This window comes from Coloeus monedula (assembly GCF_965178545.1).
Source record: "Coloeus monedula genome assembly, chromosome: 2".
Classification (NCBI taxonomy): domain Eukaryota; kingdom Metazoa; phylum Chordata; class Aves; order Passeriformes; family Corvidae; genus Coloeus; species Coloeus monedula.
In genome coordinates this window covers 3,889,201-3,914,783 of record NC_138782.1, presented here as the reverse complement: position 1 = coordinate 3,914,783, position 25,583 = coordinate 3,889,201, and the positions used below count along the sequence as shown (strand labels likewise).

The window sequence follows — 25,583 nt, the reverse complement described above, 5'->3', positions numbered from 1 at the left end:
GGAAGCTCCACTGAAGAGCAGAAGCTGTGAATGAACCACGCTCTTCAGCCCGGATGAGGAGTTAATCCTCAGCGTAAACATGTGCAAATAACGTATTGTCAGGAGAGGGAAAGGGAAAATTCCTTTGGTTTTGACGGTGCCCAAGAATAGCAGGCTTCATTGGAAGAGGATGGGAAGAACTGCTCTGGCACTCTTTGGTTTACCTTACACTACTGCCTATTGCATGCACCCATTTCCAAGCAAAATGCTAAAATCATGGTATTTCTCATGGGGCTGGGCTTTTTCCAGATCTCTTCTAGGATCCCAAGAGCTGAGCGAGGTTTCAAAAGCAAAACATAATATAAATCAAAAGGAGCAGGAGGTCATAGGTGGATTTTTATCAGGACTCAGGGATAGATAAGGAGTAACCAGAGGAGAGTCACAGCTTGTGCAACATTCTTGTGCCACGGTGGGCGATCTCCTTTTGGGTGCCTGCATGCCGGGAGGGATGGAGGAGGAAGAGGGGGGATATGCAACACCTAAACAGCCAGGCAGTGGGAAGTGTTTGGAATTAGGCTGGTGGCGAGCAGGCCCATGGCATTTCTCAGGCTTTTATATTGCATACAACCCAGGAAAAATGCTTCAGGCTCAGCACAGGAATCTTTCCACCTGTTTTGTGCATACACTTTTGTGTGGGAACCTGAAGCCTCTCCTCCCTTATCTGGGTTGGGGTGGTCAACTGAGGTGCGGGCTTTTTCCCCCTGGTCTTGAAGGGTTGACGTGTGCTTTCAGCCCCTTGCCAAAGCCCAAGTAACATTGAAATGTGGCTTCTCAAGTCAAGGTGCCTCCAGTGAATCTGGCATTTTGAGCAGTCATGGCTGGTGTTTCGGCAAGAGCTCCAGTTTGTTCTCTGTCTTTTGGATCAAAGGAGGCTTCCCTGTGTGTCTTGATGGACCTTTGTGGTGGGGTTTGGCCTCATGGGTCAGGGTCTGCTGAAAAAACACAGCACAAAGTGATTGCTGGACAGGTTTTGATGCACATACTAAAATATTTAACTGTGTTAATATAATAGCATTTGCTTTCTTTCCCTCTTACTTTCCCCACCAGTCTATAAAGTGATGATTCTTTGAGAGCCTGACAGGCGTCTGAACATGGGGTGGCTATTTGTCCCCTCCTTTGGTAACTTGAGACTAACTGTCTTAAAAAGCTCTTATCAGTGGGGTTTTCCCATCTCCTCTCTTTTCAGCTGAAAATAAGTGACTGATTTATATTTTTTCATCTTACAAAAGGTCACCTCTGACTCAAGACCAAGGGAGGGTCTTGAGGGAGAGTTTGTGCTCAAAAAAAAAAAAGTAGCCCAAATCAGAGGGTTTCAGCGAAAGTCACAACATAAAACTGAAGTTGGAATGGCCTCCACCAGGTGATTTCCGTAATGCTGAGTGCTTATTGCTGGGCTCAAGGTTTCTGAATGCTTGGGAATGATTCCAGCTTGTTTGGGCTTAGGAACAAAAGCTCTCCGTGATGCTGCAGCCGGGGTGGAAGGGATCCAGGGAGCGTTGGGAAGCAGCGCAGCACCATCCCCATGCTGAAGGCTTGTTTTAATGACTAAAGCTAACACAGCATTCCATGGCGTTGCAGTGGGAATGTTTGCAGGCTGAGTTCAAAATGCTTATTTAAAAATAATCAGTAATGGCCTAAAAGCTGACTTGCTTTAGGAAGGAGACCGAGAGGTAGGACTGCTGTATTAAGGATGCTGAAGTGGTACATGTTTTAGGATCAGATTGCAGTCTTTTTGGGTTGGAGGGCATCTTCTTCAGCCCTGATTCTGCTGCCATCCTTGCAAACAAAACCAAAGTTGGTTTTGTCTCAGTTTTTGTCTCAGGTGACAGAGCTGGTAGGATGGAGAGCAGCTGCACACACTTGGGGGTTTATGTGGCCTAAGCCATGAGAGTTGAGCACAGGAGTAGATAAACAAGCTCTGCTGATGGTCTTCTGTTACATTTGCAGTGGGATCTGTTTTTTAAGATCATTTTTTCCCCGAGTCTTTGAGAGTAGGCCACTTAAAGGACTCACAGAGATGTATTTTCTTTACAGTAATGAGGCATCATGACATACCAGTCGTGGAAAATCTGATAGACTTGGGAGACCCTAGGAGGGTAGAAAATTACTTAATTTACTTTGTGTGCCATAGTCTTAATTTTCAACTATTTGAACAACTGATTGCTGGGGCAATCATCAGATCTTCAGAGTTAAGATGTTTCCTGCTGGAACTGAGCATTAGCTAAATCAGCAATGGTAAAACGGAGCAATTGCGCGCGTCCTTCTGAGGTTAAGGAGGAGAAATTAAATCCCTGAACCCGAGCTCCAGTGCTTTCTTCTTTTGTGGGAAGGGTGAGGCAGGTGAGGCTCACCTGGTCTGGTGGTTAGTTACCCGGCTGGGGAGCTGGGGCTGCGTGGCTTTGGCGGTGGCTCTGGTTGGCTCCGGCGGCGGCTCTGGCAGGAAGGAGCTGGGTCTGGTTTCCTTCTGAGCTCTCTTCTCAGTGATTCCCCTGGTATTTGCTCATTGTGAGTAAGAGCGATAAAATCTAGTGGTGGAATTACATTATGTCTTGGGTGCTTTCTTTCCAAATTAGCAGTAATCCTACGTGTCTTTGACCCATTTCACGGAGACAGAGGGCTGGATTCTGCTGCCTGCTTTCTGTGGGCAGCTGGCTGAAGCAAACAGACCTTGAGTAAAGGGATTAGAAACCAGCCCTTCACTTGGGTGAGGTGTTGCAGTCCTTGTGCGGTGGAGAGTCGTTTCTTGAACGAGTTTTCCCCACAAGCCTTGCATAAGTACCTGATCATGAAGAGATTGCTGGTTTAGCTCGTGGGAATGCGAATAATAGCAGCGGAAGTGCAGAGGGAGGCACCCAGGGTGATGGAACCCATTTTATTCACCAAGATCAAGCTTGTACTGGAGCAAAAAGGACAGAGGACTTTTCATTTTGAAAACTCTACGCCACAGAAAAAAAGTATTTGAAATTGTTCAGAAAGGCAAATAGGCATGGGTGTTCAGAGACCTTCTCCTGCCTTCCCGTGCCAGCAGAAAATGAAAAATCCAGTGTGAAAGTATTTCCTTATTAAAAGAACCCCAAACTGGACTGTAAAATGCAATACTAATTTCTGAAGGCTGAGAGCTGCATGAGCGAGAATATTTAATTACAGTGTCAAAGTACAAACATTTCCTAGCAAGCATTCATTGTATTAATAATAATTAATTAATTCCTTGGCTAAAACATACATCCTGCTCCTATTCTTTTTTAGTGGGCCGGGAATCCAGTCCCACTTTTTATTTTGCTGACAACCTCCCAGCAAGCAGGGAGGGTAGAGGCTGGAGACTATTTATATAAACAGAGGCTTTATGTTTCGCTGTGTGGATGGTGATGCTGGAGTTGCCCGGTTTTGGTTTAGCAGAGGAGGCGAGGACTTGAAGCCGATCAGCTGATGCAGGGGGCCCAAGTATCTGACTGCTCCAGCGATAAGTGTCTGTACAAATATTTATACAATCCCGATAGTCTTTTGAATTGCATTATTACAGCACAAAAAGCTCTCAGATTTCCAGGCTTTCCGAGGCGTACTTCTTACGAGGCTTGCGTTCGTTTTGCCAGCGGACATGGCAAGCTCCGCTCCCGCTCAGAGCCGGCTGGACCCGTGCCACGGCCCTGCCGGGAGTGGGGTAGGTGCTGAGCCCCTGCAGCCCCAGCTGATAAGCCCCGTGAGAGCCTGGCTCTGTTAGTTCAGGCTTAGCACTGAATTCATGCAATTATGTGGCACAGGGCTGATTCAGAGCAGCCCAGAGTGAGATTGTGGGCTGAAGAAGCTCAGAGCAAAGGATGATGGAGAGACAACCCCTGCATTTGAGAGACACATTTCTATACCAGGCCGCAAACTCCCACCTTATCCTGGAATGCTGCTCCTCCCCAGGGTCACTCACAGAGAGGGTCTGATTCCAAGTCTGCAGCTAATGGTTGGAGGCAAATGTCACATCAGGCCCCACATAGGAAAATGGCAATTGTCACTTAGAATGAGAGGTTAAGAGATTTTGGTGGCTTTTGTGCAGAGCCAGGTGTAGATGGATTTGGATAGGTATAGAGGAAAATTCACCTTGTGCCTTTCTGTTGGAAGTTAGTCCAAATATCCACATAGGTAGGTATCCAGGCGTTGCTGATGGTTTGATGGTGATTCTCACTAGATCTGTGTTTTTTCCTAAAGCTTTCTTGGAGCCATGGGATTACAGGATCCTACTGGCGCTCTGGAATAGAATTTGACAACAGGACTTCAGTTCCACTTCAGATCGGATATATGCAGGCGGGCTTCACACTGCTTGCTGCCATGAGGCCAAAGGGATTATTCCAGATCTGCAGAACCAAGAAGAGTTTGAGTCAGTGGTAGGGAAAGCTGGAGGCTTCACCAAAGTGACTGGAATAAATCAAGTGCTGTCAGTGGAAAGCAGTGGCTGTTCTGGAGCAGGGTTGGAATACATCAGTAGCTGCCCCAGCCCTGGCAGAGAAAGCCCTCTGTTTTCACATGCTGATAGTGATTGCCTGTCCTGTTCCACTTATTCGTAAGATTAGGAGTTTGGAAAATATTTGCAAGGTTGTGAAACCATAGTCTGGGGTTGCTTAGGGCCTCCTGGTGTCCTTCAGCGTCACAGTTTGGGATAGCCTTGGTTTTTAGGGACGAATGTGTGTCTTCTAACAGCTATAAGTGTGTCTCCAGAGCTTTCAAAGGAGTGGGCTCTTTACTTCCAGTGCAGCATTTGTTTGTTTTTAGGGCATGTTTTTCCCCAAGGAAAGAAGAGCAGCAATCCCATGATCAAAGAAACAAAGCAAATTGCTGTGCAATTTCTGCTTAACAGTATTTGAATTTAAAAAAAAAAGTAGTATATAATTTTAGTATATAATTTATAAATGAGTCATGTGTGCCTCAGCTCTGGCCTGCTGGAGCAGTGTCAGAGCAGTGTCAGGTTCAGCAGCCTGTGTCAGCCCATCACCTGGGATTTGGTGTTGTACAGGGGGAGCAGAGCCATGAGGCTGCTCCATCCACATCCCTGGCTGTGGTGAGCCCCTCTGCTGCTGCAACACTGGCTTGGACAGGTGAGCTGCATGCAGGGGAAGGATCAAGTGACTTGGGGAGGGAAAATCACTTCCTGATGCTCGTAGTAAGGAATAAAGCCAGGTTTTCCATGGTGGCTGGTTAGTTTGCTGGGACCGCTGTATGCCCTGCTCCTGTAGCTCCCCGTGCTGCAGCATCCCTGCTTGGCCAGTATCACTGGACAGACCGTGCCCAGCACAGCAACGTGGTTAGCCAGATAACAAGGGCATTAACTCTGTTTTTCTGCCTGTGTTCTAACAGGAATAGCCCCATTCCTGAAATTGTACCTGCAAACCGTATGTCCCAGTCATCTCATTTGGCCATGGATGGATTGCTGATGAGCCTGGCTGCAGGGGGTGGGATGGGGTAGACCCCTCCCTTCATGCAGTTATTTGTGCTCTTGTGGGGCAGTGCTGTGCCCAGAGAGGCTTTACCAGGATAAGAACAATTAGGGCCGGTTTTCTGAAAGTAGTAGGGTTGTGCTTAAAAATGCCTGTTGGGCTTGGAAGGGCTGCATGTGTTTCCCTGGCAGCCTCTCCTTTAGTTTCCAGCAGGGATGTCCTCTGCCTCTGAAGCATCCCGACTTGAGAGGAGGCAGATGGAAACAGTAAGTGCTCAGGGCAACTTTAGGGCAGCATTATTAACGTGGCAACCCCAAAGAGAAGTCTGTGTAGTGTTTTGCTCGATGTATAGTGTAGCTGGACGTTCTGGTTGGTGTCTCAGAGGCAGCATAGCTCGAGCAGGCCGGTTTTGTAGCGGTCACCTGTCCCCCTTGCTGTTTCCTCTAGTGCCAGGAGCTCTCTGGATGGACACAGTGGCATGGGACATCCTCACCATGAGTCCATAAGTGGTGCCTGCAGCGACACACCACTTTGGAGGGCTGTTAAAAGCTCAGCTTAGAGGAGATGGGAAAGTAAGTGCAGAATTGCTTCAAACAGCCTAAAAATGTGGGATGTGCTGTGGAAGGCACACGCACTGCAGCTGTTTATGACCTGATCAGATCCTGATCACCCGCATGTCCTGCTGAAGGGGGCAAGGAGCTGCAGGTGCTGCTGGAGCTGCACCAAGGGGATGGATGGCTTCCATGGCTCCCATTTTGGTGTTGTCCAAGGCTGTGGAAGCTCAGCGGTGGTGGGATCTCTGTAAAGCTGAGAGCTCAAGAAACAGCAAAACTGACCCAGATACACAGGGTCCAGAGGGGCAGATTCTAACCCAAAAGCGAGGGACCCGCAGTGTGCCTTAGGATTGGGTCTGTAACTCTGGCACTCTCTAAACAGAACCAAAGTCAGCCCCTCAGTTCTGTGGCTGGTCTCTCCAGACTGACTGCACCTGCACTTCTGCGGGACAGAAATCAAAGCTGTGTGCACCTGCTTGCAAACACCCCGGTACTGACTAAACACTGTGAGCGGCCTCAGCACCGAAATGGCAGATCTGCTTTGGAATCGGCCTTTAATCACAGCAAAAGCTTTTCTTCTGCTTAGGTGGTGACCGGAGCGCAGGTGCAGGGGAAAGGACTGGAGCTGCTTTGGTTGGTTTCTCAGTCTCTACCTGGTGCAGGGGGGTGGTGAGGTGCGCTCTGGGGACAGCTGGGTGACAGGTGATCTGGGATGTGCCATTCAAGGGCTGATTATTATGACTTTGTGAGGATTTTTAATGTATCTTATCTTTACTCCAAGCATCTTCTAGCAGTGGTGCATGCCCGAGTGGACAGATGGACAGGTGGTGGGATGCTGCCCCACAAAAGACTACAGGGAGCCTGCAGCAAACCCCGCTGGCCACACACCCAGCTGCTGCCCCACACGTTGCCTCAGCGGGCAGATGTCGGCGTTGCTCAACGCCAGCAGGACCTGGGTGTCTGTTTATTAACGGATAAGATGGTCAGGCCGGCACACAGCTCCCGAGCCAGCCTGTGCAACTCCTGTGGTTTCCAACCGTACTTATCGAGGGAGGGGGCTGCCTGCCCAGCGAGGGTGTTTCCTCTAATCAGTATTTTCACATGCCAATGGCAGGCAGATGTGCAGGGGGCAAAGGCTCAGCCATCTCTCAACAGCTGCTCAGGGGAAGGAGTCACCTAAGGCAAGGCTGGGGAGGTGGGAAGAAACATACTGCTCAGAATAAGTAAATATTCCCCAATACAGGGTAACACAGGGGGAATTCACACACGCACCCTTGGCCATGAATTTTCACCGTCCCATCTAGAAGGAATCAACTCCTTGCAATATCGCCTAGCAATAAGTTCAGTTCCAGAAACCCTTCTCCAAGTCCCCGTAGAGGCTTCTCCTATTGTCTGCCCTGTGTCCCCGAGGCGCCGCGGGCAGCGCGCGAGAGTGTTGCGGGCTCAATTTAACGGCATCTCCCCTGCTTATCAGACTATATAATAAACATGGCTTTTAGGGGGGACTTTTTGGGGAGGGGTGCGAGGCAGGCAGTGAATGAAGAGGCCAGACACCATTGTCTGGCAAGAATGTGAGTCGCCCTGGGCTCGCCTTCCAAATTGTCCCAGCATCAATCCCCCCCTCCTTTGCGGGATTTCCTTCTCCAGCCGGGGTTTTGTTTCAGAACAAGCGTTGGTCAAACAAGCTTTTGTTTGCGGTCAGTTGCTTGGCACACATACACCACTTCTGGTGGGGGACAATGAGGAAGCTGTTTCGGGGGCAGCTGCGGTGGGACTGAAAGGGAATACTGATGGAAAAAAAGGCGTGGGGAGGAAATAGCTGGGTGGAAATTAATTGGGAGGATCTTATGAAGTCTGGGTGCTCTGCAGCAGTTGGGAGAGTGGCGGGGAGTCCTTCGATCTTCCTGCCTCATCCTGCTCACTGCCTCGTGCTGGTTTATGTGACTTCTTCCCCCCAGGATACCCCACCTCAGGGCAGAAAGTTGGACAAAATATTTGTGACTATGAATCCAGAAAGCTTTCTTTCAGGAAGAAGTAAATTTATTTACGGCAATAATAGAGTTTAAAGGAATTGTATAAGTGAGACTGACTTCTTTGTCAGCAAAAATTGCAGCAAAACTGTTCATAGATGACATTACCTAAATGACATTACGTACGTATGTCCTTTCTTTCACATTTCCTGTAATCCTGTTATGGCATTGTCCCATTACCTCAAGCACTGTCATCTTTAAATGCTGTCAGATCTTAACTGGATGGCCAAGGACATCAGAAAAGGATTGAGGTGAAGCTGATGGCAGTTTCAGACCTGTTGTATATATGGCCATCTCCCAGCCTGCCCCTGATGGGGTGTTTTCTGATAACATGTTCAGGTAAAGTGATGGCTCAAGGACTTGTACATCTTTTATGGAGCTGCTACCTATCCCCACCGCATCCAGCACCCTTTTTTGGGAAGTGCAGGGTGTCAGCCACAGACAGAGTGTTGGAGGTGCTGGAGGTGGCAAGTGTGAGCTGTGTGCTTGCTTGTACTTGTTGGAAACTGCTCCCATCTGCAGGAAAATGAGGACCCAGAGTCAGTGAATGGAATGAGCAACCCTTCCACTCCCTGTACAGCCTTCATGGCATTAATGACATTGCAAAGCACACGGAGTTCCTCGGACTTGAGTGCAACATCTTGGTGTTAATACTTTTTAATGTTATTGCTCTTATTATATTACTGCTAAAAAATTACATGAGGCCAATTTCTTTTACTCCAACCACGAATGGGCCTCTGTGGCTTTTCAAAAGCGCTCCGAGACATGGCAGCAAACGAGAGGATTGCGACTTCTGCCGCTCACCAGCTGAAATACTCGGTGCTCTTAAGCCTGAGGAGTGGGGAGTGTTGGCGTGGAGGCAGTGCCTGTTTAAACTGGCAGCCCCTCTCAGCAGGTCCTAATAGTGATGGTGATAGCTGCCAGCTCCAGGGGCAGGAACTGTCATTTTGTTATCTCTGGGTGCAGTGCTGCGCTCTGAGGGGCTCTGGTCCCCCGTGGTGGCCGCTGGACCTGACTGCAGCGTGAACAACAGCAGCCCTGAACCTGAAGCACTTGCTGCAGACAAAAGTCTGTGGTCAGGCATGCACAGATGGGTCTGGTTGTCCATCTTTGGCCCTTTGGCTGGTTTTCCTGAAAAGCAGAGCTGCTCTGTGTGCTGGCAGCAAGGGAAGTGATGCCTGCATGTGCCTCCCAGATGGGTTGTCCTGGCTGTGTGGATGTGGAGGTGCTGCTGGCAGGTCACAGTGTGCCCTGTGTCCTCCTGTGCACTTGAATGTACAGCAGAATGTGTGGGTTGCCTGTGGTAGCATCAGCAGATGTGTGATGGAGATCCCACCCTCCTTATGATGCAATGTGTCCTCAAAGTTAGAGAGATGAAGAGTCAAAAGAGGAAGACTCATGGGTGAAGAGCAGGAGAGTGGCTCATTCAGCCACATTCATTTGGCCCAGCACAAGGGTTAGACAGCACCAAGGCTTGGTTTAGTCCCAGGGATGCTAAAGAGCAGGGCCAGGATCCTGGAAGTGAATTCAAATTTTCGTTCTGAAAAATAGCAGTGGAACAGCCCATGGAGTAAGGAAGGATATTTTGATATGACCATGTAGACTATCTGGGAGATTATTTGCTTGAACAGGTGAGGTTAGGGGTTTGTTATAGAGGCTGTTACTGGTATCTAAGTGCTGGCAGTTACAACATTTAATTGTGTTTTCCTGTAAGAAAATGCTTATTTTGCTGAAAACTGGGGTTCTCTACAATCTGTTTTGTATGCTTGAAAACTCTGGTTTTCATTTAGTTCTTTACCATCAGTGCTGTCTTAATGCGTCCTCCGAGGCCAGTCCTCAGGTCTTACCTTCTGCCAGTCTGAGGCTGTGCACGGGCAGAAATGTCCATGCCCAGCACTTGCCACACGAGTGCAACAGCTCTGTCCCCTTCTCCTGCAGGGTATGCTGGAGCCATCTCATCTCTCCATACCTCCCACAGCCCCCAGAAGACTCTCCCTGGAAGGGTCTCAATCCAGTGCTCCTTAGCTGGACACGGTTTGTGCATTGCTGCCTGTCTGGCTACTAAACTGATGGTTTTTTGGATGCTGGAGGAGAATTTTTCTCTCCTTTCCAAATCTCTTAATAACTGAGGATTTGGGTGTGAAAGCACTAACTGCACACAGTTCACTGGGGTTTTTTGCAGCCATAGCTTGGATTTTTTTCCCCCTATGGGCACAGGAACCATTTATAGCTGAGGTGGGCCGAGTTTGCAACTTATTAATCTCTCCCTTGCATGTGGGTTGAAAAGAGACACCATGCCTTTATCAAAAGCCAGGCTAGCACAAAAGCCTATGCAAAATCATCATCAAATCCTATTAGAGGTGGAAAATATCTCTTAGATCATCTCATTCATTTCCCTGCCAATGCTAGACAGTTCCTGAGAGTTAATTTTCTAGCGTCTGCTGCCAACTCCCTGTGTGACTGCGGGTCTGTCATCTTGCCTTTGGGTTGTCACTGTAACTTCCAAGCGTTTCCATGCATTTCCAAACAAGCCTTGTTTTGTTCAGTGGTTGCCTGTGTTGCTTTTTGCCCTGCATTAGGTGTTATCAGTGGTTTCCACTCTGGAGAGCATCACCGGACCTTGCTCGTGACTGGGAAAGGCATCCCCATGGAATGGGACATGCTGGGTGCTCAGGGAAGCCCAGGAAGTGCCGTCCCCTGGGCAGGGCCTTCATTCTCTGCAGCCATAGGCATTGGGGAAATGAAATCTCAAAGGGAGGTTTCTCTCCTGCAAAGAGTTGTGGATGTGAGTTCAATGCAAGCAGGTTGTCCCCCATAAAGCAATTCCCTTCTCCTAAATGCTGCTGGTGCCACCTTTGATAAGCTCCCACCTTGAAGTTCTGGACTGGCTGTGACATCCACTCAGCAGGGAGGAAAATAATAATAATTCAACACTGGAGCTATTTATAGCATTAAGCAGATGCAGATTTCATCAGGGCTTGTTTCAGAGAAGGAAACGACATCTAGGAGCAGACTAACCTTACTTGTAACTTCCCGGTGGCGCTGGCGGCCGTGATTGAATTCCCCGGCATGGCGAGGTTCTGGGCAGCCCTGCCAGTGCTGGAAAGGTCAGTCTGGCAACTGTCACCCGGAAAGCATCAAAAGCAGGAGCTGTCGATAGTGACCTGCATTTGCAGAAAATCTGAGGGCTTTCTAATTAGCTGAGGATCTCTAAATTAGAGCGAAGCCACTCGACAAGCCCCCTCGTACGCCTTAAGTGTCAGGGCTCAGCTGATCGCCGCATCTAACAAGCGGCTGATTTTTAACAGTAGCTCTGAGACTCAATCAGCTCCTAATGGCTCCGTTTCAAAACGTTTCAGTGCATTTTTCATCTCTTACTCTGGAATTTATGCTCTTTGTTCCCTGCTCAAATATTCTGGCTCTCTTCCTTAATTTCAGGCTTCTGCCTTGCGACAGCTCCTCTGCCCTAACTAGGCAGCTCATTGCCTGCCTTTCCCCGCATGCGATTCTCTGCCGTGGCCACTCGCTCTGCTTTCTAATCAGTAAGTTTCAGAAATTCCCCCTCTCTCCCCTGATGTATAGGTAGTGCTGCGGGGTCTGGAATTTCATAATTAGAAGGAAACCCAAGTTTAAGCAGGCCCTAAGCAGCTGAAAAGTGGTTTTATTTCAGCTTTAAGATAGGGAGGCAGTTTGGAAATGCACCTGGTTTTGACTTTCCTCTCACTGCCGTTCTGTGGTGCCACAGATTGAGGTGGTGGTGCTCCTGATTTACACCACGGACAATGAGATTGAACCCTACTTGGAGCTGCGTTCACAGCAGAGTTAGATTATGCACATTTAAACTGAGGGCTTCGAGCTGCTGGGAAAACGACCAGTGGATCTCTTCTGACACGTAATTCCTGCCGCTGGTAATGAGACCGGTGGATGCATCCTTGGGAAGGCAGCAGGATAAACTCCCACATAAACAGTGACTGGGAACAGATAAATTCCACTCAGGAAGGTAGAGAGTTAATCAGCAACTCTTAAAGACTCCTCCGCGTGTGTTTATGTTCCAACAGCTTATCCATATCTTGGCAATTATTCACGTGAAATAGAATATAAATCCCACAGCCTAATTTTTCTTTGAAAAAATTTCCCCAGGTAATCAAATCCTGAAGTGCATCTTCTATTCCGGTGGTTTTATCAGTAAATCAAATTTTTATCATTTATCAGCAAAAGTTAGATTTAAGCATCTTCACTGTAATGTTTGAAAGATGAACATTTGTTTCAGTGGGTACTGTGCCAATCAATAATCTTCCAGCTTGACTCAGCTATCAATTATTGCTGCAATTATTTGTCTAGTTGGATATTTAAAATGTCATCAGAAAGAGATGATTACATATTCCAGAAAGCAAGGCACTGTATAATCAGATGAACTGAATTCAGTTAAATGTAGTGTGGTACTAACCTGTCCTTCAAAGCTGAATTCTGCAGCCACGACTGAAACAACAGCTTTCTGCATTATTGTAAGGAAACGGATCTTAACCTTGGAACAGCGCGTGTTATTGGGGTCGGGTAATACTTGGCGAGAGGAGACCTTGCAAGCCTGGAAATTGAATCAGCCTTACTGACATAAAAGAGGGAGGTGGGGTTTTTTTTTTTGGAGGGGGGAGGGCTGGTTTTGTTGGGTTTCATCTGCAAATCTATAAATAAGGAAATCCACTCTTTATCTGCCTTTCTGGGAGTTTCAGCTCCTGAGCTCGGAGCGCCAAATTTCCGCATGCCCTTTTTGCATTCCTTGACTTGATGTATGTGTGGTAAATACTCTCTGTGCCCCGAGAATGCAATAAAGCTGTAGCAATTCTTGCAAGTCTTACATCCTTCCAAACTCCAGATATTCGGAGTATTATATCATTTTCAACTTCAAGGATATCTCAACGATGGAGAGGAGACAGGATAAACCGGAGAAGACTGGACAACTTTACGACACCTTTTGGTCCTATTTGCAAAGCAGAGAGGGGAAAAAATATATATAATTTATCGATTCTACTAGTACTTGCTTGTGCAAGTTATGAAACTAAACGTTGTAGGATCTGGTTCAGCACTTGCTGTGCTTGCAGCTCCATGGTGACATTGAACTTGCTCAGGGACAGAATAAACCTTTGCCTTTCTGGCAGATGATTTGCAGGCGGAGGTGTCGTTCGGGGGACCTGCAGTTCCCCTGACCCACTTTGTCAGGATGGTTTGCTGCTGGCTAAATATCATTAATTTGAAAGTGAGAGGAAAGCGAGCCAAAGGAGAAGGCTGGGAAGGAGGAGAGTCTGAAGAGGATCTGTTCTGGGAAGGAGATGGTGGAATAAGGCTTCCAGGGAGTTCCTCAGCCACTGACTTGGCTGAGGGCTGGGGATTTTTGGCTCCACCGACGCCCTTCCCAAAGCATGGGTGGGAGCTGGGTGCTGTGGGCTGGGGAAGGGGATGTTGGTGGTGCCTGGCTGATGAGAAGGGCCAGGAGGGACTGTCAGGGACCACCGTATCTCTTCAAGGTGATGGTTTAAATGCATGTGGCTTTACAGAGCTGGGCACATCAAATAGAGACACTGAGATGTGAAAAATCAGCAAAAATAAAGCAGGGTCATAGGTGATGAGGGGACTTGATGGCCCAGTGATACTCTGGCAGCAGTGTCCCTGCTGGTGAGCAGTGGTTGGAAGGTGCCGGCCCCACTTTGTCCCTGGGATGGGGCTCAGCCGGTTTGAAGCACACTTCATCTCTCCAGGAGTGTGCCCCCTGCGGCAGAGCTGCCGTGTCCTCCAGCAAGGTCTTGCAGCACTAATCAGGTCAGCAGGCTTTAGCAGCTCTTCCTGGGAAAGCAGTGTCCTGGCATTGGTCTGGGAGTCTCTGTGTGTAAGAGATACTGAGTGCACGATGTGCATTGCAGAGCAGCATCTATGACTCACCCTCACCTGTGCCAGGTGCTGGCTGCACGACTGAGTGGTACCAAAACCACAACGCAAATAGGGAGAAACACCCTCTGCCCCACACCGGTGGGGGTGACCTGAGATGTGCTAGAGCATCTCCTTCCTCTCCCTTGCAAGAAACTTTCTGAAGTGTGCTCTGGCTTTCCTTCAGATGCCGCCAGCCAGGGAGAAAACGGTAGAAAGGGAAACAATTCAACGTGTAGGTGTATGCGTGAATGAAGTGATTTGGAAGCTCTTTGTAGCTGTATAATTACAGCACTGCATTTAAAAAGTGAATTATTGACTTGATTGTCCCCAGCAGCCACTGGGTAAATGCATAATTGTGGACTGTTGGAGCCAGGTACCATTTGCTGGATAATCAGGTGAGGCTGTGGAATGGCTTTGATACTGGTTTTGGGGCAGGGCTTAGATGAGGCTTGGTCTTTGGTGGGTCCAGGTGGACCTTCCAGCAGGGGATAAACCTGGTGCCAGGTAGATCCAGAGGGGCTGATTTAGCAGGTGTCGCTCCAGTGATGCTATTCCTGTTTGAATCCTTTACAATCCCTATGCCTGTGTTCGGGGAGAGGCAGTCAGGGACAGGCAGGTGGGGAAGATTGTGCATCACAGAAACACAGAATGGTTTGGGTTGAAGGGACCTTAGAGACCATCCAGTTCCAACCCCTCTGCCATGGGCAGAATCACTTTCCACTAGACCAGGTTGCTCAGTGCCCATCCAGCCTGGCCTTGAATACTGCCAGGGATGGCATCTGGGATGTTGGTTACTTCACTGAGGGTGTTTTAGAGATGTGTGATGGTATCAGTGGAGAGTTCCTCCTGCAGAGCTGAAAACACTGCATAGTTCAGCCTTTAGGTCCCGCCACTGGTGTCTGTAGTTACTGGAGCTGCTTCCCATGTCTTGCTGAGGTCTGCATCACCTCTCTTTATCCACCCCATAGTGTTAATGTATAGGGTGCATCTGTGCACGTGATCAGGTCATCTTTGCTTGAGGGGTTTCTTCTAAAACTCACTCAGAGCTGAATTTCAAGCACAGCATTGTTTTCCCATGACAGGTTTCCTCTGTTCCTCACTAATCAAGGCGCGACAGATTTCCACCCCTCTTAGGTTTTAAAAAAGCACAAAATCAGTCGCAGGCTGATACCTTACTTGCCAAGTTGGAGCTTGAAGCAGGTTTTATTGGTGGCCAAATCGTCATTGCCTTGAAAGTGGTGACAGACGCTGAGGTCAGGCCATGAGACCCCAGCACCCCACTGAGGCTCTGACAAACTGTGTGTTCTGTTGCTTGTTGCTAATGAAGTATTTTTTGGGGTGGGAATCTTAAGTGTATGGACTTTGGTTCTGGTTAGAAGAATGAGTAGTGTTGAGGCTGCAACCAAACTGGTTACCCATGAAATACCCATTTCTTCTGCAGGCAAGAACTGGTCTCCCTCGTCCCACTCCTTCCCACCTGCTCTTTCTTCAGGCCCAAAAAAACTTCTGCTTTGTGGAAACTTGAGCAGTGCTGTAAAACCCAATGAAAATTTGGCTTTGGGAGAAAATGGGGAATTCTTGGAGTTCCTAACTCCAGTCTAAATCTTTGACTGGCAAAGCAGTGCCAGCTGCTGTTTTATTATTGCTGGGGCTTGGATTTCTTTTTGAAGTTTGAGTCACGGCATTAATGTTTTGGCCTGGTTCTTTCTTAAGGATGGTTTTTAAAAGGAGGTGTAATGAAAAAGTGGTGTTACTCATAGTTGGTTTGCGAAGCATTTCCCCAGTTTTATTAATATGATTTCAGGAAGTCTGAATTTGCAGGCAGAATAATTATTTTCAAGAATATAAATATCAATATTGATGTATCGATTTCAGTATTGAATATCAGTTTCAGGAATACCTTTTATCCATAAGTTATAGTAAAGAAAATGTGGTAAAGATGGCAGATGGAGCATTGAGAGTCCTGCAAAGCAAAACCTCTTCTAGGTTTTTTGACGTTTTCATGACTAAGCTGGTCCCAAGACTCTCCACCAGGCCTTTGCATAAACAGTGTGGACTCTGCAGAGTTCCTTCAGATTGTTTGGGATATTTTCCTTTTTCAGTCTTTTTGAATCTGGTTCCTCTCATGATAAAGAGAAGAGTTTGTAGAGAGGAAGTACCCTGTTGTACACAAATGCAGCTACTGCTATTATTTAGTGTTATTCCAATTATTATGGGAGCAGCAGTGGCAGTGCTGATGCTCCCAGTGCCAGCAGTTGCTTAGGGCTGGTTAATGATGGACCAGGTTAATCACGTGCCTTTTGCAATCCGGAGGATCAGGAGGAGGGAATTAGTGCAGGGAGGAGAAAATACCTTTGGACAGTTACAGTTTCCCTTCTGAACTGATGCTACCAGGAGTCACGCCAAAGCAGCTCTTCCTTACTAAGGGAGAAGTGGCTGCTGCAGGAATGGAGCAGGACCCGCTTATCTCCTGGCCCTGCGATGCTTCCTGTGTCCCAACTGTTCCACTTCACTAGTTTGCAGTTGAAAGGAATTCCAACAGTATGGATTTCCAAGAGAGAGAGAGAGGAGAAAAAAAAAAGAGATATTTGACAAGCCAGATGGAGAACTGAATCAAGGACAAGTGGTAACAATTAACTCAATTTTTTTTCTTCCCCCCTTTAAATACCATAACAACTCCGAATTTATCAGTCCAAAAATCAAGCAGTCAGTTGACATTAAAGCTGAATAAAGAAGTTCCTGGGTTTGGCTCAGGCTGTTCCTCCCATGATTGTTTGGTGGCAAGCAGAAGAGAGAGGGATGCTTCCTGCACGTTGCATGTGTTTGATTCAGTTTTAACTTCTGTCTTTGCTGTTTGATAGAGAAAGGTGTGTATGTGCAGGAAGCCTGGTAAAGACTCTTTGGCTTTGCTTACACATTCAGGTTTCTTGGGAAGGTGAGGGAGAACACAGGAGCAAAGCCATCAAGGCCTGTGGTGCTGGTTTGTGGAGGGATGCTGCTGAGAACAGGGCCTGGGCCGTCCAGGCAGCAAGGGCCACATCCAGGTCTGCTTGGAGATTTCTCTGGCTTGGGGATTTCTCTGAGGGAGTAAATCTGCAGCTGTGAATGAAATCCTTGTGAACACCACTGGCACGTGTGCAGTCACTGCTTACGCTGCCGGTTTGTTTGGGAAAACACTGGGAAAACTGGGGTGTCTCTAATGCTCCGTGTTTGTGTACAGCCCGTGCAGTGCCCTGGGGTGAAACACATCTTGTGTTTAATATCCTGCTCCTTAAGCTGGGGCTCCTTCCCCAAACAGTGTCCTGTGCCGTGGGCCTGGTTAGGTGCACCCAGAGGTTGCTGCGTGTGCTGTGTCCAGCGAGCAGCTTTCCTGGATCCAGCCCTGACTTTTGAGAAACTAAGGAAGCTCTTCCAAAGCACATTGGCAGCAGATTATTCCATTACTCACTTGGCAGTGCCTGAACTTGCATGCCTAGCTCCAGAAATGCCTTTTTTTTTTCTTTTTTTTTTTTTCCTCTTTTCCCTCCCAGCAGTAGCATCTAGCTGACAGCTTCTCCTCCCAGCTGGTCTTCTCCCCAGCATCTTGTCTGGCTTTGCTGCTGGTGGCTGTGGACATGGCTGTGGTTCTTGCTTGGAGCCAGCTCTATTGTGCCTGGAGGTGTTGGCTTGCTCCAACTCGGACTCGGAGCGCGCTGGGTGTATCTGTGAGCGCAGTACAGAAGCACCAGCTTTTCCTTAATATAAAAAAAGCCCCTTAATGCTGAAAGCAGCCATCCTCTCATATTTTACTGAGTAATTGTGCCAACTGCCCTTAAAGGCACTCAAATGCCAATACCCATCCTGCTCATTTGTTAACATTTTGCAGATCAGAAGCTAAATCTGTCAGTCGCGTGTCACTGGTTAAGTCACTTCTTCTGGGGGCATGGCAGGCAAGAGCTGTTCTGCTGCTTTTTTTTTAAACAGGAGCCAATAACTTGAGAAACGCTGGACATTTGTGCTGTAGCGAAATGCTGTGTCTCATCACTGGTCTTTTGCCATCCAGGACGTAGAGAAGGAATAAAAATGTAATGGTGGTGGATGCTTCACTGGGTGACGCCAGTCAGGTGTCATGTTGGCCCAAGGTTTGTATTTGGGTCATGGTATCCCCATGTAATTCTCTTACAGGGGTAATTTCCCAAGTAGGAGGAAAATGAGCAGTAAAATTGACTGGGAGGAAAAATGTACACACAAAAATGCGAATGGTAATTGGAGGCTATTTGTAAAGAGTTGATGAGCTGTCCAGGAAGGAGAGGGCAACTTTGGCCCCAGTCCAAAACCCACTTCACTCGCTTCAGTGGTGAGATGAGAACAGCAATTAGATATTAAAAAAATCAATATATGACAATTAAAAAAATGGAAAATGGATAGCAATCAATCGCAGTGAGAAACCATGGCGGGTAGAGAACGGGTCAGGGGAGCTGAAGATGCCGAGGAAAACTTGTGCCTGGCACCAGTGGGGAGAGGAGGAGGGAGAGAGCTTCTCAGGATTCTGGAGAAAAGAGAAGGGATAAATGGAAGAAGCAGTAAGGTAGAAATTCTTGGTATGTATTTCTGCTGTAGACCTGTAGAGCAGCCATGATACATTTCTGTATCTTGGGTGGCTGATGATGTTTTTTTCCTAGCTTATTAGTAGCCACGGAGGGTTTTACACAAGGAGAGAGAAAAAGTTTTTCTCCTTCAATGGAGAGAAATATTCTTAAATAAAAAGGCTCTGAAAAGTTGCACCCAAGGAAGCCTGAAGAGTTGACACATGATGCTGGTTTCTAAAAAAGCTTATGAACTGGGAAAATGCTGTCAAGAGCTGGTCAGGTTAATGTGGGAGAGTTGGCAACACTTTGCTTATCTCTTCTGGGCAAAATAATGGAAGAACCAACATAAGATTCAATTGATAAAGAATTAAAGGATAGAAATATAATTCGTGCCACTCAGCCTAGATTTATGGAATATAGATCTTGTCAAATAAACCTGATTTCATTCTTCTAGATGACAACTTTGGTTGATAAATGTAGATGAAATAGACTCTGCACAGCGCTGTGACATTGCGTGTGGGAAGATCGAGCACTGGGTGGTACTGCTAGCACAGGTGATGCAGAGCTGGCCACCAGATTTGGGAATGTGGGGGCTTAGCTGGAGAGCTCAGCAGGTGCTGATGGGAGCCTCAGTGGTGCTTAGTGCTTCGATGGTGATTTAGAAATTAATATGCAATTCTGGTTGATTGGCGTTGTGGGTAAAGCAAAGGCGGGTGCAGAGCAAGAGGGGCAGGTTAATGGGGTGGTCTGGAAAGACTGTCAGGAAGGGTGTGTTGAGAAGACATTGGCTCCAGCCTGCTGTGGTCCTTGGCTGGAAGAGTGGAATTGGGGATGTGCTTACAGAGCTGGGTGCAGTACCCTGGAAGGCAGCAGCTCTGTGGGAGGCTGAGAGGAAAATCAGGTCCTTCCCAGCATGATGCCAGGATAAGAAGGGCTAGGCTGGTCCTTGAGTAGTGAAGGGGTGGCCTCAGGATGGAAAAATAACTGGATTTTGAAGTGTGCCTCGATTTCACGAAGAACACCTTGGTGTGTGTGAGGGGGCCCATTGTGTATCAAGAGCTTTTCCATGTTTCAACCACAAAAAACCTCAAAATATAAAGAGAACAGGTAGAAATTAGAGCCAGAGAAGTTCAGGTGTATCCCAGTACCTGTCTGTGAGTGTGATTAGCTGTGGGAACTGACTGTGGTGGCAAGCAGTGGGTGCTCTCCCTGTCTGCTGAGCTGGTTTGAATACATTTCACTGGGATTTTGCGCTCTGCCCCGCAATTTGCGGGGCTGGAGGAGGTTGTGCTTTATTGAAAGACGCTGTGTTGGTCACAGTGACAGGTATTGCAGGGAAGGTCAGAGGGTGAGAGCTGGGGATCCCTTTCAGCCTCGCATTCCTGAATGAGAAGTAGCCAAGGATGTGAGCTCCAGCCCCAGGATGTGAGCTCCAGCCCTGCTGCTGATGGCCAAGGAGAGCTGGTTCAGCAGTGACTTCTCTTGGAAATCAGCTGAAAGCCCCAGTGGCATCTCAATTGATGACATATCCCATCACATTATCCTGCTGGATGATGAGGCACAAAAAGCCCTGTGGGGCATTCTCCAGCTCTGTCCTTTGCCAGCACAGGCTATTGCATCTCCCTGCTGTGAGACCCACCTTGCTTGCCTGTGGTCTTGCCCACATGTGTTAGCTGGGAAGGCTGTGTGGACAGGGGCTGGCCCACAGCTAGGAGACATCAGTGGATGCAGCCTTTGGGTCCTGCAATCCCATCTGACTCTTGAGGGGACCCAAACAGTGTCCCAAAGAACCCATGGTGGTGGTTGGATGGGAGCAAGGAAAGGCGAGTCCCTTCCAGACCCAGGGATTGCCGCAGCAGTCTAAGGACCCGTCTTGTTGCTGTGGATTAGTGCCATAATTTTCGCAGTTTGGCAAGGCTGCATCAGACTGGAACGTATCTCTAGATGGTGATATGGTCAGTCAATAGCCTTCATAATTAATCAAGCACTAATAGACAAATTAGAAATCATGTCTCTTCAGAGCAGGAGGTGGAGACAAATGGTGGATTTTAACTGTTTCGCTCCTTCGTTTTGTTGCCTGGTTTTACATTGCTCCCTTGAAAATGTTGGGTTGTTTAGGGAAGTTCTGTACATAAACATGATTTTAAATGTAAATTATTATCTTGATTACCAAACACGGACAGTGAATTGAAAACTTGTTTTTCAGGCAAGCACATGAAGAATAATCTTACATTTTACACTCCACTAAATCAATGTAGCCCTAATTTTGCCACGCAGGAAATCAATTCCAGTCTTTATAACAGTCGAAGATGTTATGAACAAAGTAATTTTGCAAATTATGGGAAGTAACACATTTATTGATGACTGTAGCTTAGGAATTTAGAATTTGTGAACGCTGTAATATAATAAGGCCGCACTGGCAGGAGCTGAGTGAAATACAGATTATATGGTGAAACTGTAATGCATCATTTGCTATTAGTGGACTGGTAATAATTACCAGTTTCAAAGCAGCTTTTTCCATGTAATCTTTAGTCTCAGTCGTAACAGCCCTTCTCATTGACATTATGATTACATGAGCTGCCCTTATGATCTAGAATATCTAGTTGATGGGAATACTAAAATGTGGTAGCAAATGCTCGATGTTGTATCCTCATTATAAGATAAAATGCTATTTTCTCTGACCTGATCTATAAGGTAGAGAGGCGAGGTAGTGTTTCGTTGTTAGCTCCTACCGTGGTGTTAAAAACTTCCACTTCATTACGGTGAAGCAAGATGATTTTTTTTTCCCCCCCTGAGCTCACAAATGAGCATAGGAATGTGAAAGTCCAATTGAATTTCCCTCTAATTTCAGCAGATTGAAGTATTTATCTGTGCTCACATGCCTGGCACATACTAAACACCACAGTGCATTTTATTCCAACGCCGGCTTCAGGATGAAATGTTAAATATTATTCCAAGGGCTTTTAAAGTGATTAAAGTGTTAAATGCCTGCTGTAGATGATTGAGGCTCTTTGCTTGCCTGATTCAGCTTCTCAGGCCAAACGTAGAATAGCGGCAGAGCCGGGAGGCAGGGAGGGAAGCTGGGATGGAGCAGTACAGCCAGTGCTGGATCTCATAGGATCACAGAATGGTTTGGGTTGGAAGGGACATTAAAGATGCCTAGTTCTGTCCTGTATCCCCAGATCACTCAGAAGGAAAATGATCACATGATGCTTTTCCTCCCCTCCTCCCCTGTGAGATGGGAAACAAGATGGGCGCAGATCAAGCGATGTTCCCTTTCCTAATTTGCCTTATTTGGTTTTTTAGCTTTTCTTTTCCCTTATTTTCGGCAAGTAGGGGAAACCTAATGGGAGCAACTCTCAGTGCAGATTGTTTACCCAAGAGAGATGCCTAAGGAGCAGATTCCTTGGGATGCAAATGTTGGGTCAGGGCAGGAATATGTGGTGAAGGCCAGTTACCACCCCAAGTGCTGATGCCCTTGGAGGGCTCCTGGTTTATCTCTCAGCAAACCGCAATGTTATTTTTATTTGTTAAAATATCGCTAAACAACAGCTCTGTGAGAACTGCTGAACAAGGCTGGAAATGAATTTATATCCTTCTCTTAGCTCCAGCTTTGGTTTACCAGCATTTAGCAAAAAGCATCCATATGGGGGTGGAAGTGAATTATTTGCAAAATCCCAGTAATCAATAAAGGCACCCTCACCTTCGCCATATCTCACGCCGCTCTTCCCTCGTGGGCGGCCCTCAAAAAGTTATTCATCCCCCTTGTTTTGCCATATATTAGAAGGGGCTGCTTTCTGCTGTCATTATTAGCCGGCTTTTTGTTTAGTTATTTATTAGTTGGTTGCTCTTTTATAATGTCCGTGTTATCTCCAAAAATAAATTATCATGAAATAGAGTTAGCTCGCTACTTGCCAAAGTGGCATTTACCATCCTCAGCTTCTTTTCAGCGCGAGAGAAATAATGCGGCTCCGGCAGGGCGCTCGGCCAGGCCTCCTGGCCACCCTCCAGCTCTTTCCCTGGCGGAGCTGCCGCTCTCTCTATCTTCCCCTTTCCCTGTCCCATGCTCGATTTTTTTTTTCTTTCCCTTCTTATTTTTATTTTTTTCCTTGCCCCAGAGGTGAATCTCGGCTAAGGAGCAGAAATTGATGCTTAATTTTGTACACATTGTTAGTCTCAAAATAAGGAGGAGACTAAAAATGTGTCGATGCCCAGCTTGCTGGCAGTTCTGATGCTTTGAACTGATCTATGTGGAGTGCTTTTCAGAAGGGGATTTATTTATTTTATATTTATTTATCCATTTATATATTTATTTACATATTTATTTACCCGCCCTCTAAATCCTAGCAGCCTCTTGCAGCATAAAGTCTGTTGAGTTGGAGCTGGCACTGACTGACTTTTAACATCTCCTTTTTTTCATAGCTTGTTTTGTGCTATGGTTACCCACCGTGGTTCATTTTTGAACCCAGAGCTGGGCATGGTTGGGAGGAGGTGGATGTGCTTGGCGTGGGTTTGGATCTCCCCATTGTGTCCCTTAACTCTTCCCATCCGTGTCCCCTGCGTGTCCCTCAGCTGGGATGTCCCTTCCCCAGCTCCCAGCTGAGTGTCCCGGAGGGGGAGAGGAGGTTAGGCGGGGAGGCGAGCGCTCGCCCGCCGCTGGACGGCCGGAGATTGACGCTGCTTGTTGTGTTGTTTTGCAGGTAAAGACGAGCCCAGCAGCTACACGTGTACGACTTGTAAACAGCCTTTCAACAGCGCCTGGTTCCTCTTGCAGCACGCACAGAACACGCACGGCTTACGGATCTACCTAGAAAGCGAGCACGGCAGCCCCCTGACGCCACGGGTTGGTATCCCAACAGGACTAGGTGCAGAGTGCCCTTCCCAGCCACCTCTCCACGGGATTCACATTGCAGACAATAACCCTTTTAACCTGCTCAGAATACCCGGCTCGGTCTCGAGGGAGGCGTCGGGGCTGGGAGAAGGGCGTTTCCCACCCACGCCGCCCCTCTTTAGCCCTCCCCCGAGGCACCATTTGGATCCGCATCGCATTGAGCGCCTGGGTGCGGAAGAAATGGCTCTGGCCACCCATCACCCTAGTGCCTTTGACAGGGTGCTGCGACTGAACCCCATGGCGATGGAGCCCCCCGCTATGGATTTCTCACGGAGGCTGCGGGAGCTGGCCGGCAACACCTCCAGCCCACCCTTGTCCCCGAGCCGGCCCAGCCCTATGCAAAGGTTGCTGCAGCCCTTCCAGCCCGGCAGCAAGCCCCCGTTCCTGGCCACGCCGCCCCTTCCTCCTCTGCAGTCTGCTCCTCCTCCCTCCCAGCCCCCCATGAAGTCCAAGTCCTGCGAGTTCTGCGGGAAGACCTTCAAGTTTCAGAGCAACCTGGTGGTCCACCGCCGGAGCCACACGGGGGAGAAGCCCTACAAGTGCAACCTCTGCGACCACGCCTGCACGCAGGCCAGCAAGCTGAAGCGCCACATGAAGACCCACATGCACAAGTCCTCCCCCATGACAGTGAAGTCGGACGATGGGCTCTCCACCGCCAGCTCCCCTGAGCCGGGCACCAGCGACCTGGTGGGCAGCGCCAGCAGTGCCCTCAAGTCCGTGGTGGCCAAGTTCAAGAGCGAGAATGACCCCAACATGATCCCTGAGAACGGGGATGAGGAAGAGGAGGAGGAGGAGGAGGAAGAGGAGGAGGAGGAGGAGGAAGAGGAGGAGGACTTGAACGAGAGCGACAGGCCGGACTATGGCTTTGGGATGAGCCTGGAGGCGGCCCGTCACCACGAGAACAACTCACGGGCTGGAGAGGAGGGCCGGTCGATGCCGGACGTCATGCAGGGCATGGTCTTGAGCTCCATGCAGCACTTCAGTGAGGCCTTCCACCAGGTCCTGGGGGAGAAACACAAGCGGGGCCACCTCCCCGAGCCCGAGGTGCACAGGGACACTTGCGACGAAGACTCTGTGGCCGGCGAGTCCGACCGCATTGACGAGGGGGCCGTCAATGGCCGGGGCTGCTCCCCGGGGGAGTCCGCCTCGGGAGGCCTGTCCAAAAAGCTGCTGCTGGGTAGCCCCAGCTCCCTGAGCCCCTTCTCCAAACGCATCAAGCTGGAGAAGGAGTTCGACCTGCCGGCCGCCGCCATGCCCAACACCGAGAACGTTTACTCCCAGTGGCTGGCGGGCTACGCCGCCTCCCGGCAGCTGAAGGACCCCTTCCTCAGCTTCGGCGACTCCCGACAATCGCCCTTCGCCTCCTCCTCCGAGCACTCCTCGGAGAACGGCAGCCTGCGCTTCTCCACGCCGCCGGGCGAGCTGGACGGAGGGATCTCAGGCCGCAGCGGCACGGGAAGCGGAGGGAGCACCCCCCATATTAGTGGCCCGGGCCCTGGCAGGCCCAGCTCAAAAGAGGGCAGACGCAGCGACACTTGTGAGTACTGTGGGAAGGTCTTCAAGAACTGTAGTAATCTCACCGTCCACAGACGGAGCCACACGGGCGAGAGGCCGTATAAGTGTGAGCTTTGCAACTACGCCTGCGCCCAGAGTAGCAAGCTCACCCGGCACATGAAAACACACGGGCAGGTGGGAAAGGACGTTTACAAATGCGAGATTTGTAAGATGCCTTTTAGCGTGTACAGTACCCTGGAGAAACACATGAAAAAATGGCACAGTGATCGAGTCTTGAATAACGAGATAAAAACTGAATAGAGGTATATTCGTACCCCCCCCTTCCCCATCCACCCCCGTCCCTAACCCATCCCGCATCCCCGTAGAGGTTTTCTAGTCCCTTGTGATGGAAGTCATGGAAGCTAAGGATATTTGGAAAGTGCTTGTCACCAGCACACCCTGTTTATTTTCTTTTTGTTCTCACCGTTTGAATGCATGATCTGTATCGGGGCAATACTATTGCATTTTACGCAAACTTTGAGCCTTTCTCTTGTGCAATAATTTACATGTTGTGTATGTTGGGGTTTTTTTTTTTTTTTTTGTTTTGGGTTGTTTTTTTATTTTGGTTGGTTTATTTTATTCTATTTTTTTTTTTTTTTAATTTTTGG

General features: G+C 48.4%; 1 protein-coding gene across 3 annotated transcripts in view; it reads left to right on the top strand.

Moving 5' to 3' along the window:
• BCL11A (BCL11 transcription factor A) overlaps positions 1-25,583 on the top strand; it is a gene marked incomplete at both ends in the record, with an annotated part of 70,557 nt that overhangs the window by 37,927 nt on the left and 7,047 nt on the right. For 2 of the 3 annotated variants that reach the window (XM_082277235.1, XM_082277234.1), the window contains one exon: positions 23,231-25,236. In XM_082277235.1, the coding sequence (XP_082133361.1) occupies positions 23,231-25,236 (2,006 nt within the window). Of the gene's footprint in view, positions 1-23,230; positions 25,237-25,583 lie in introns of those variants that run through there. The other variant, XM_082277236.1, reaches the window with a different exon arrangement.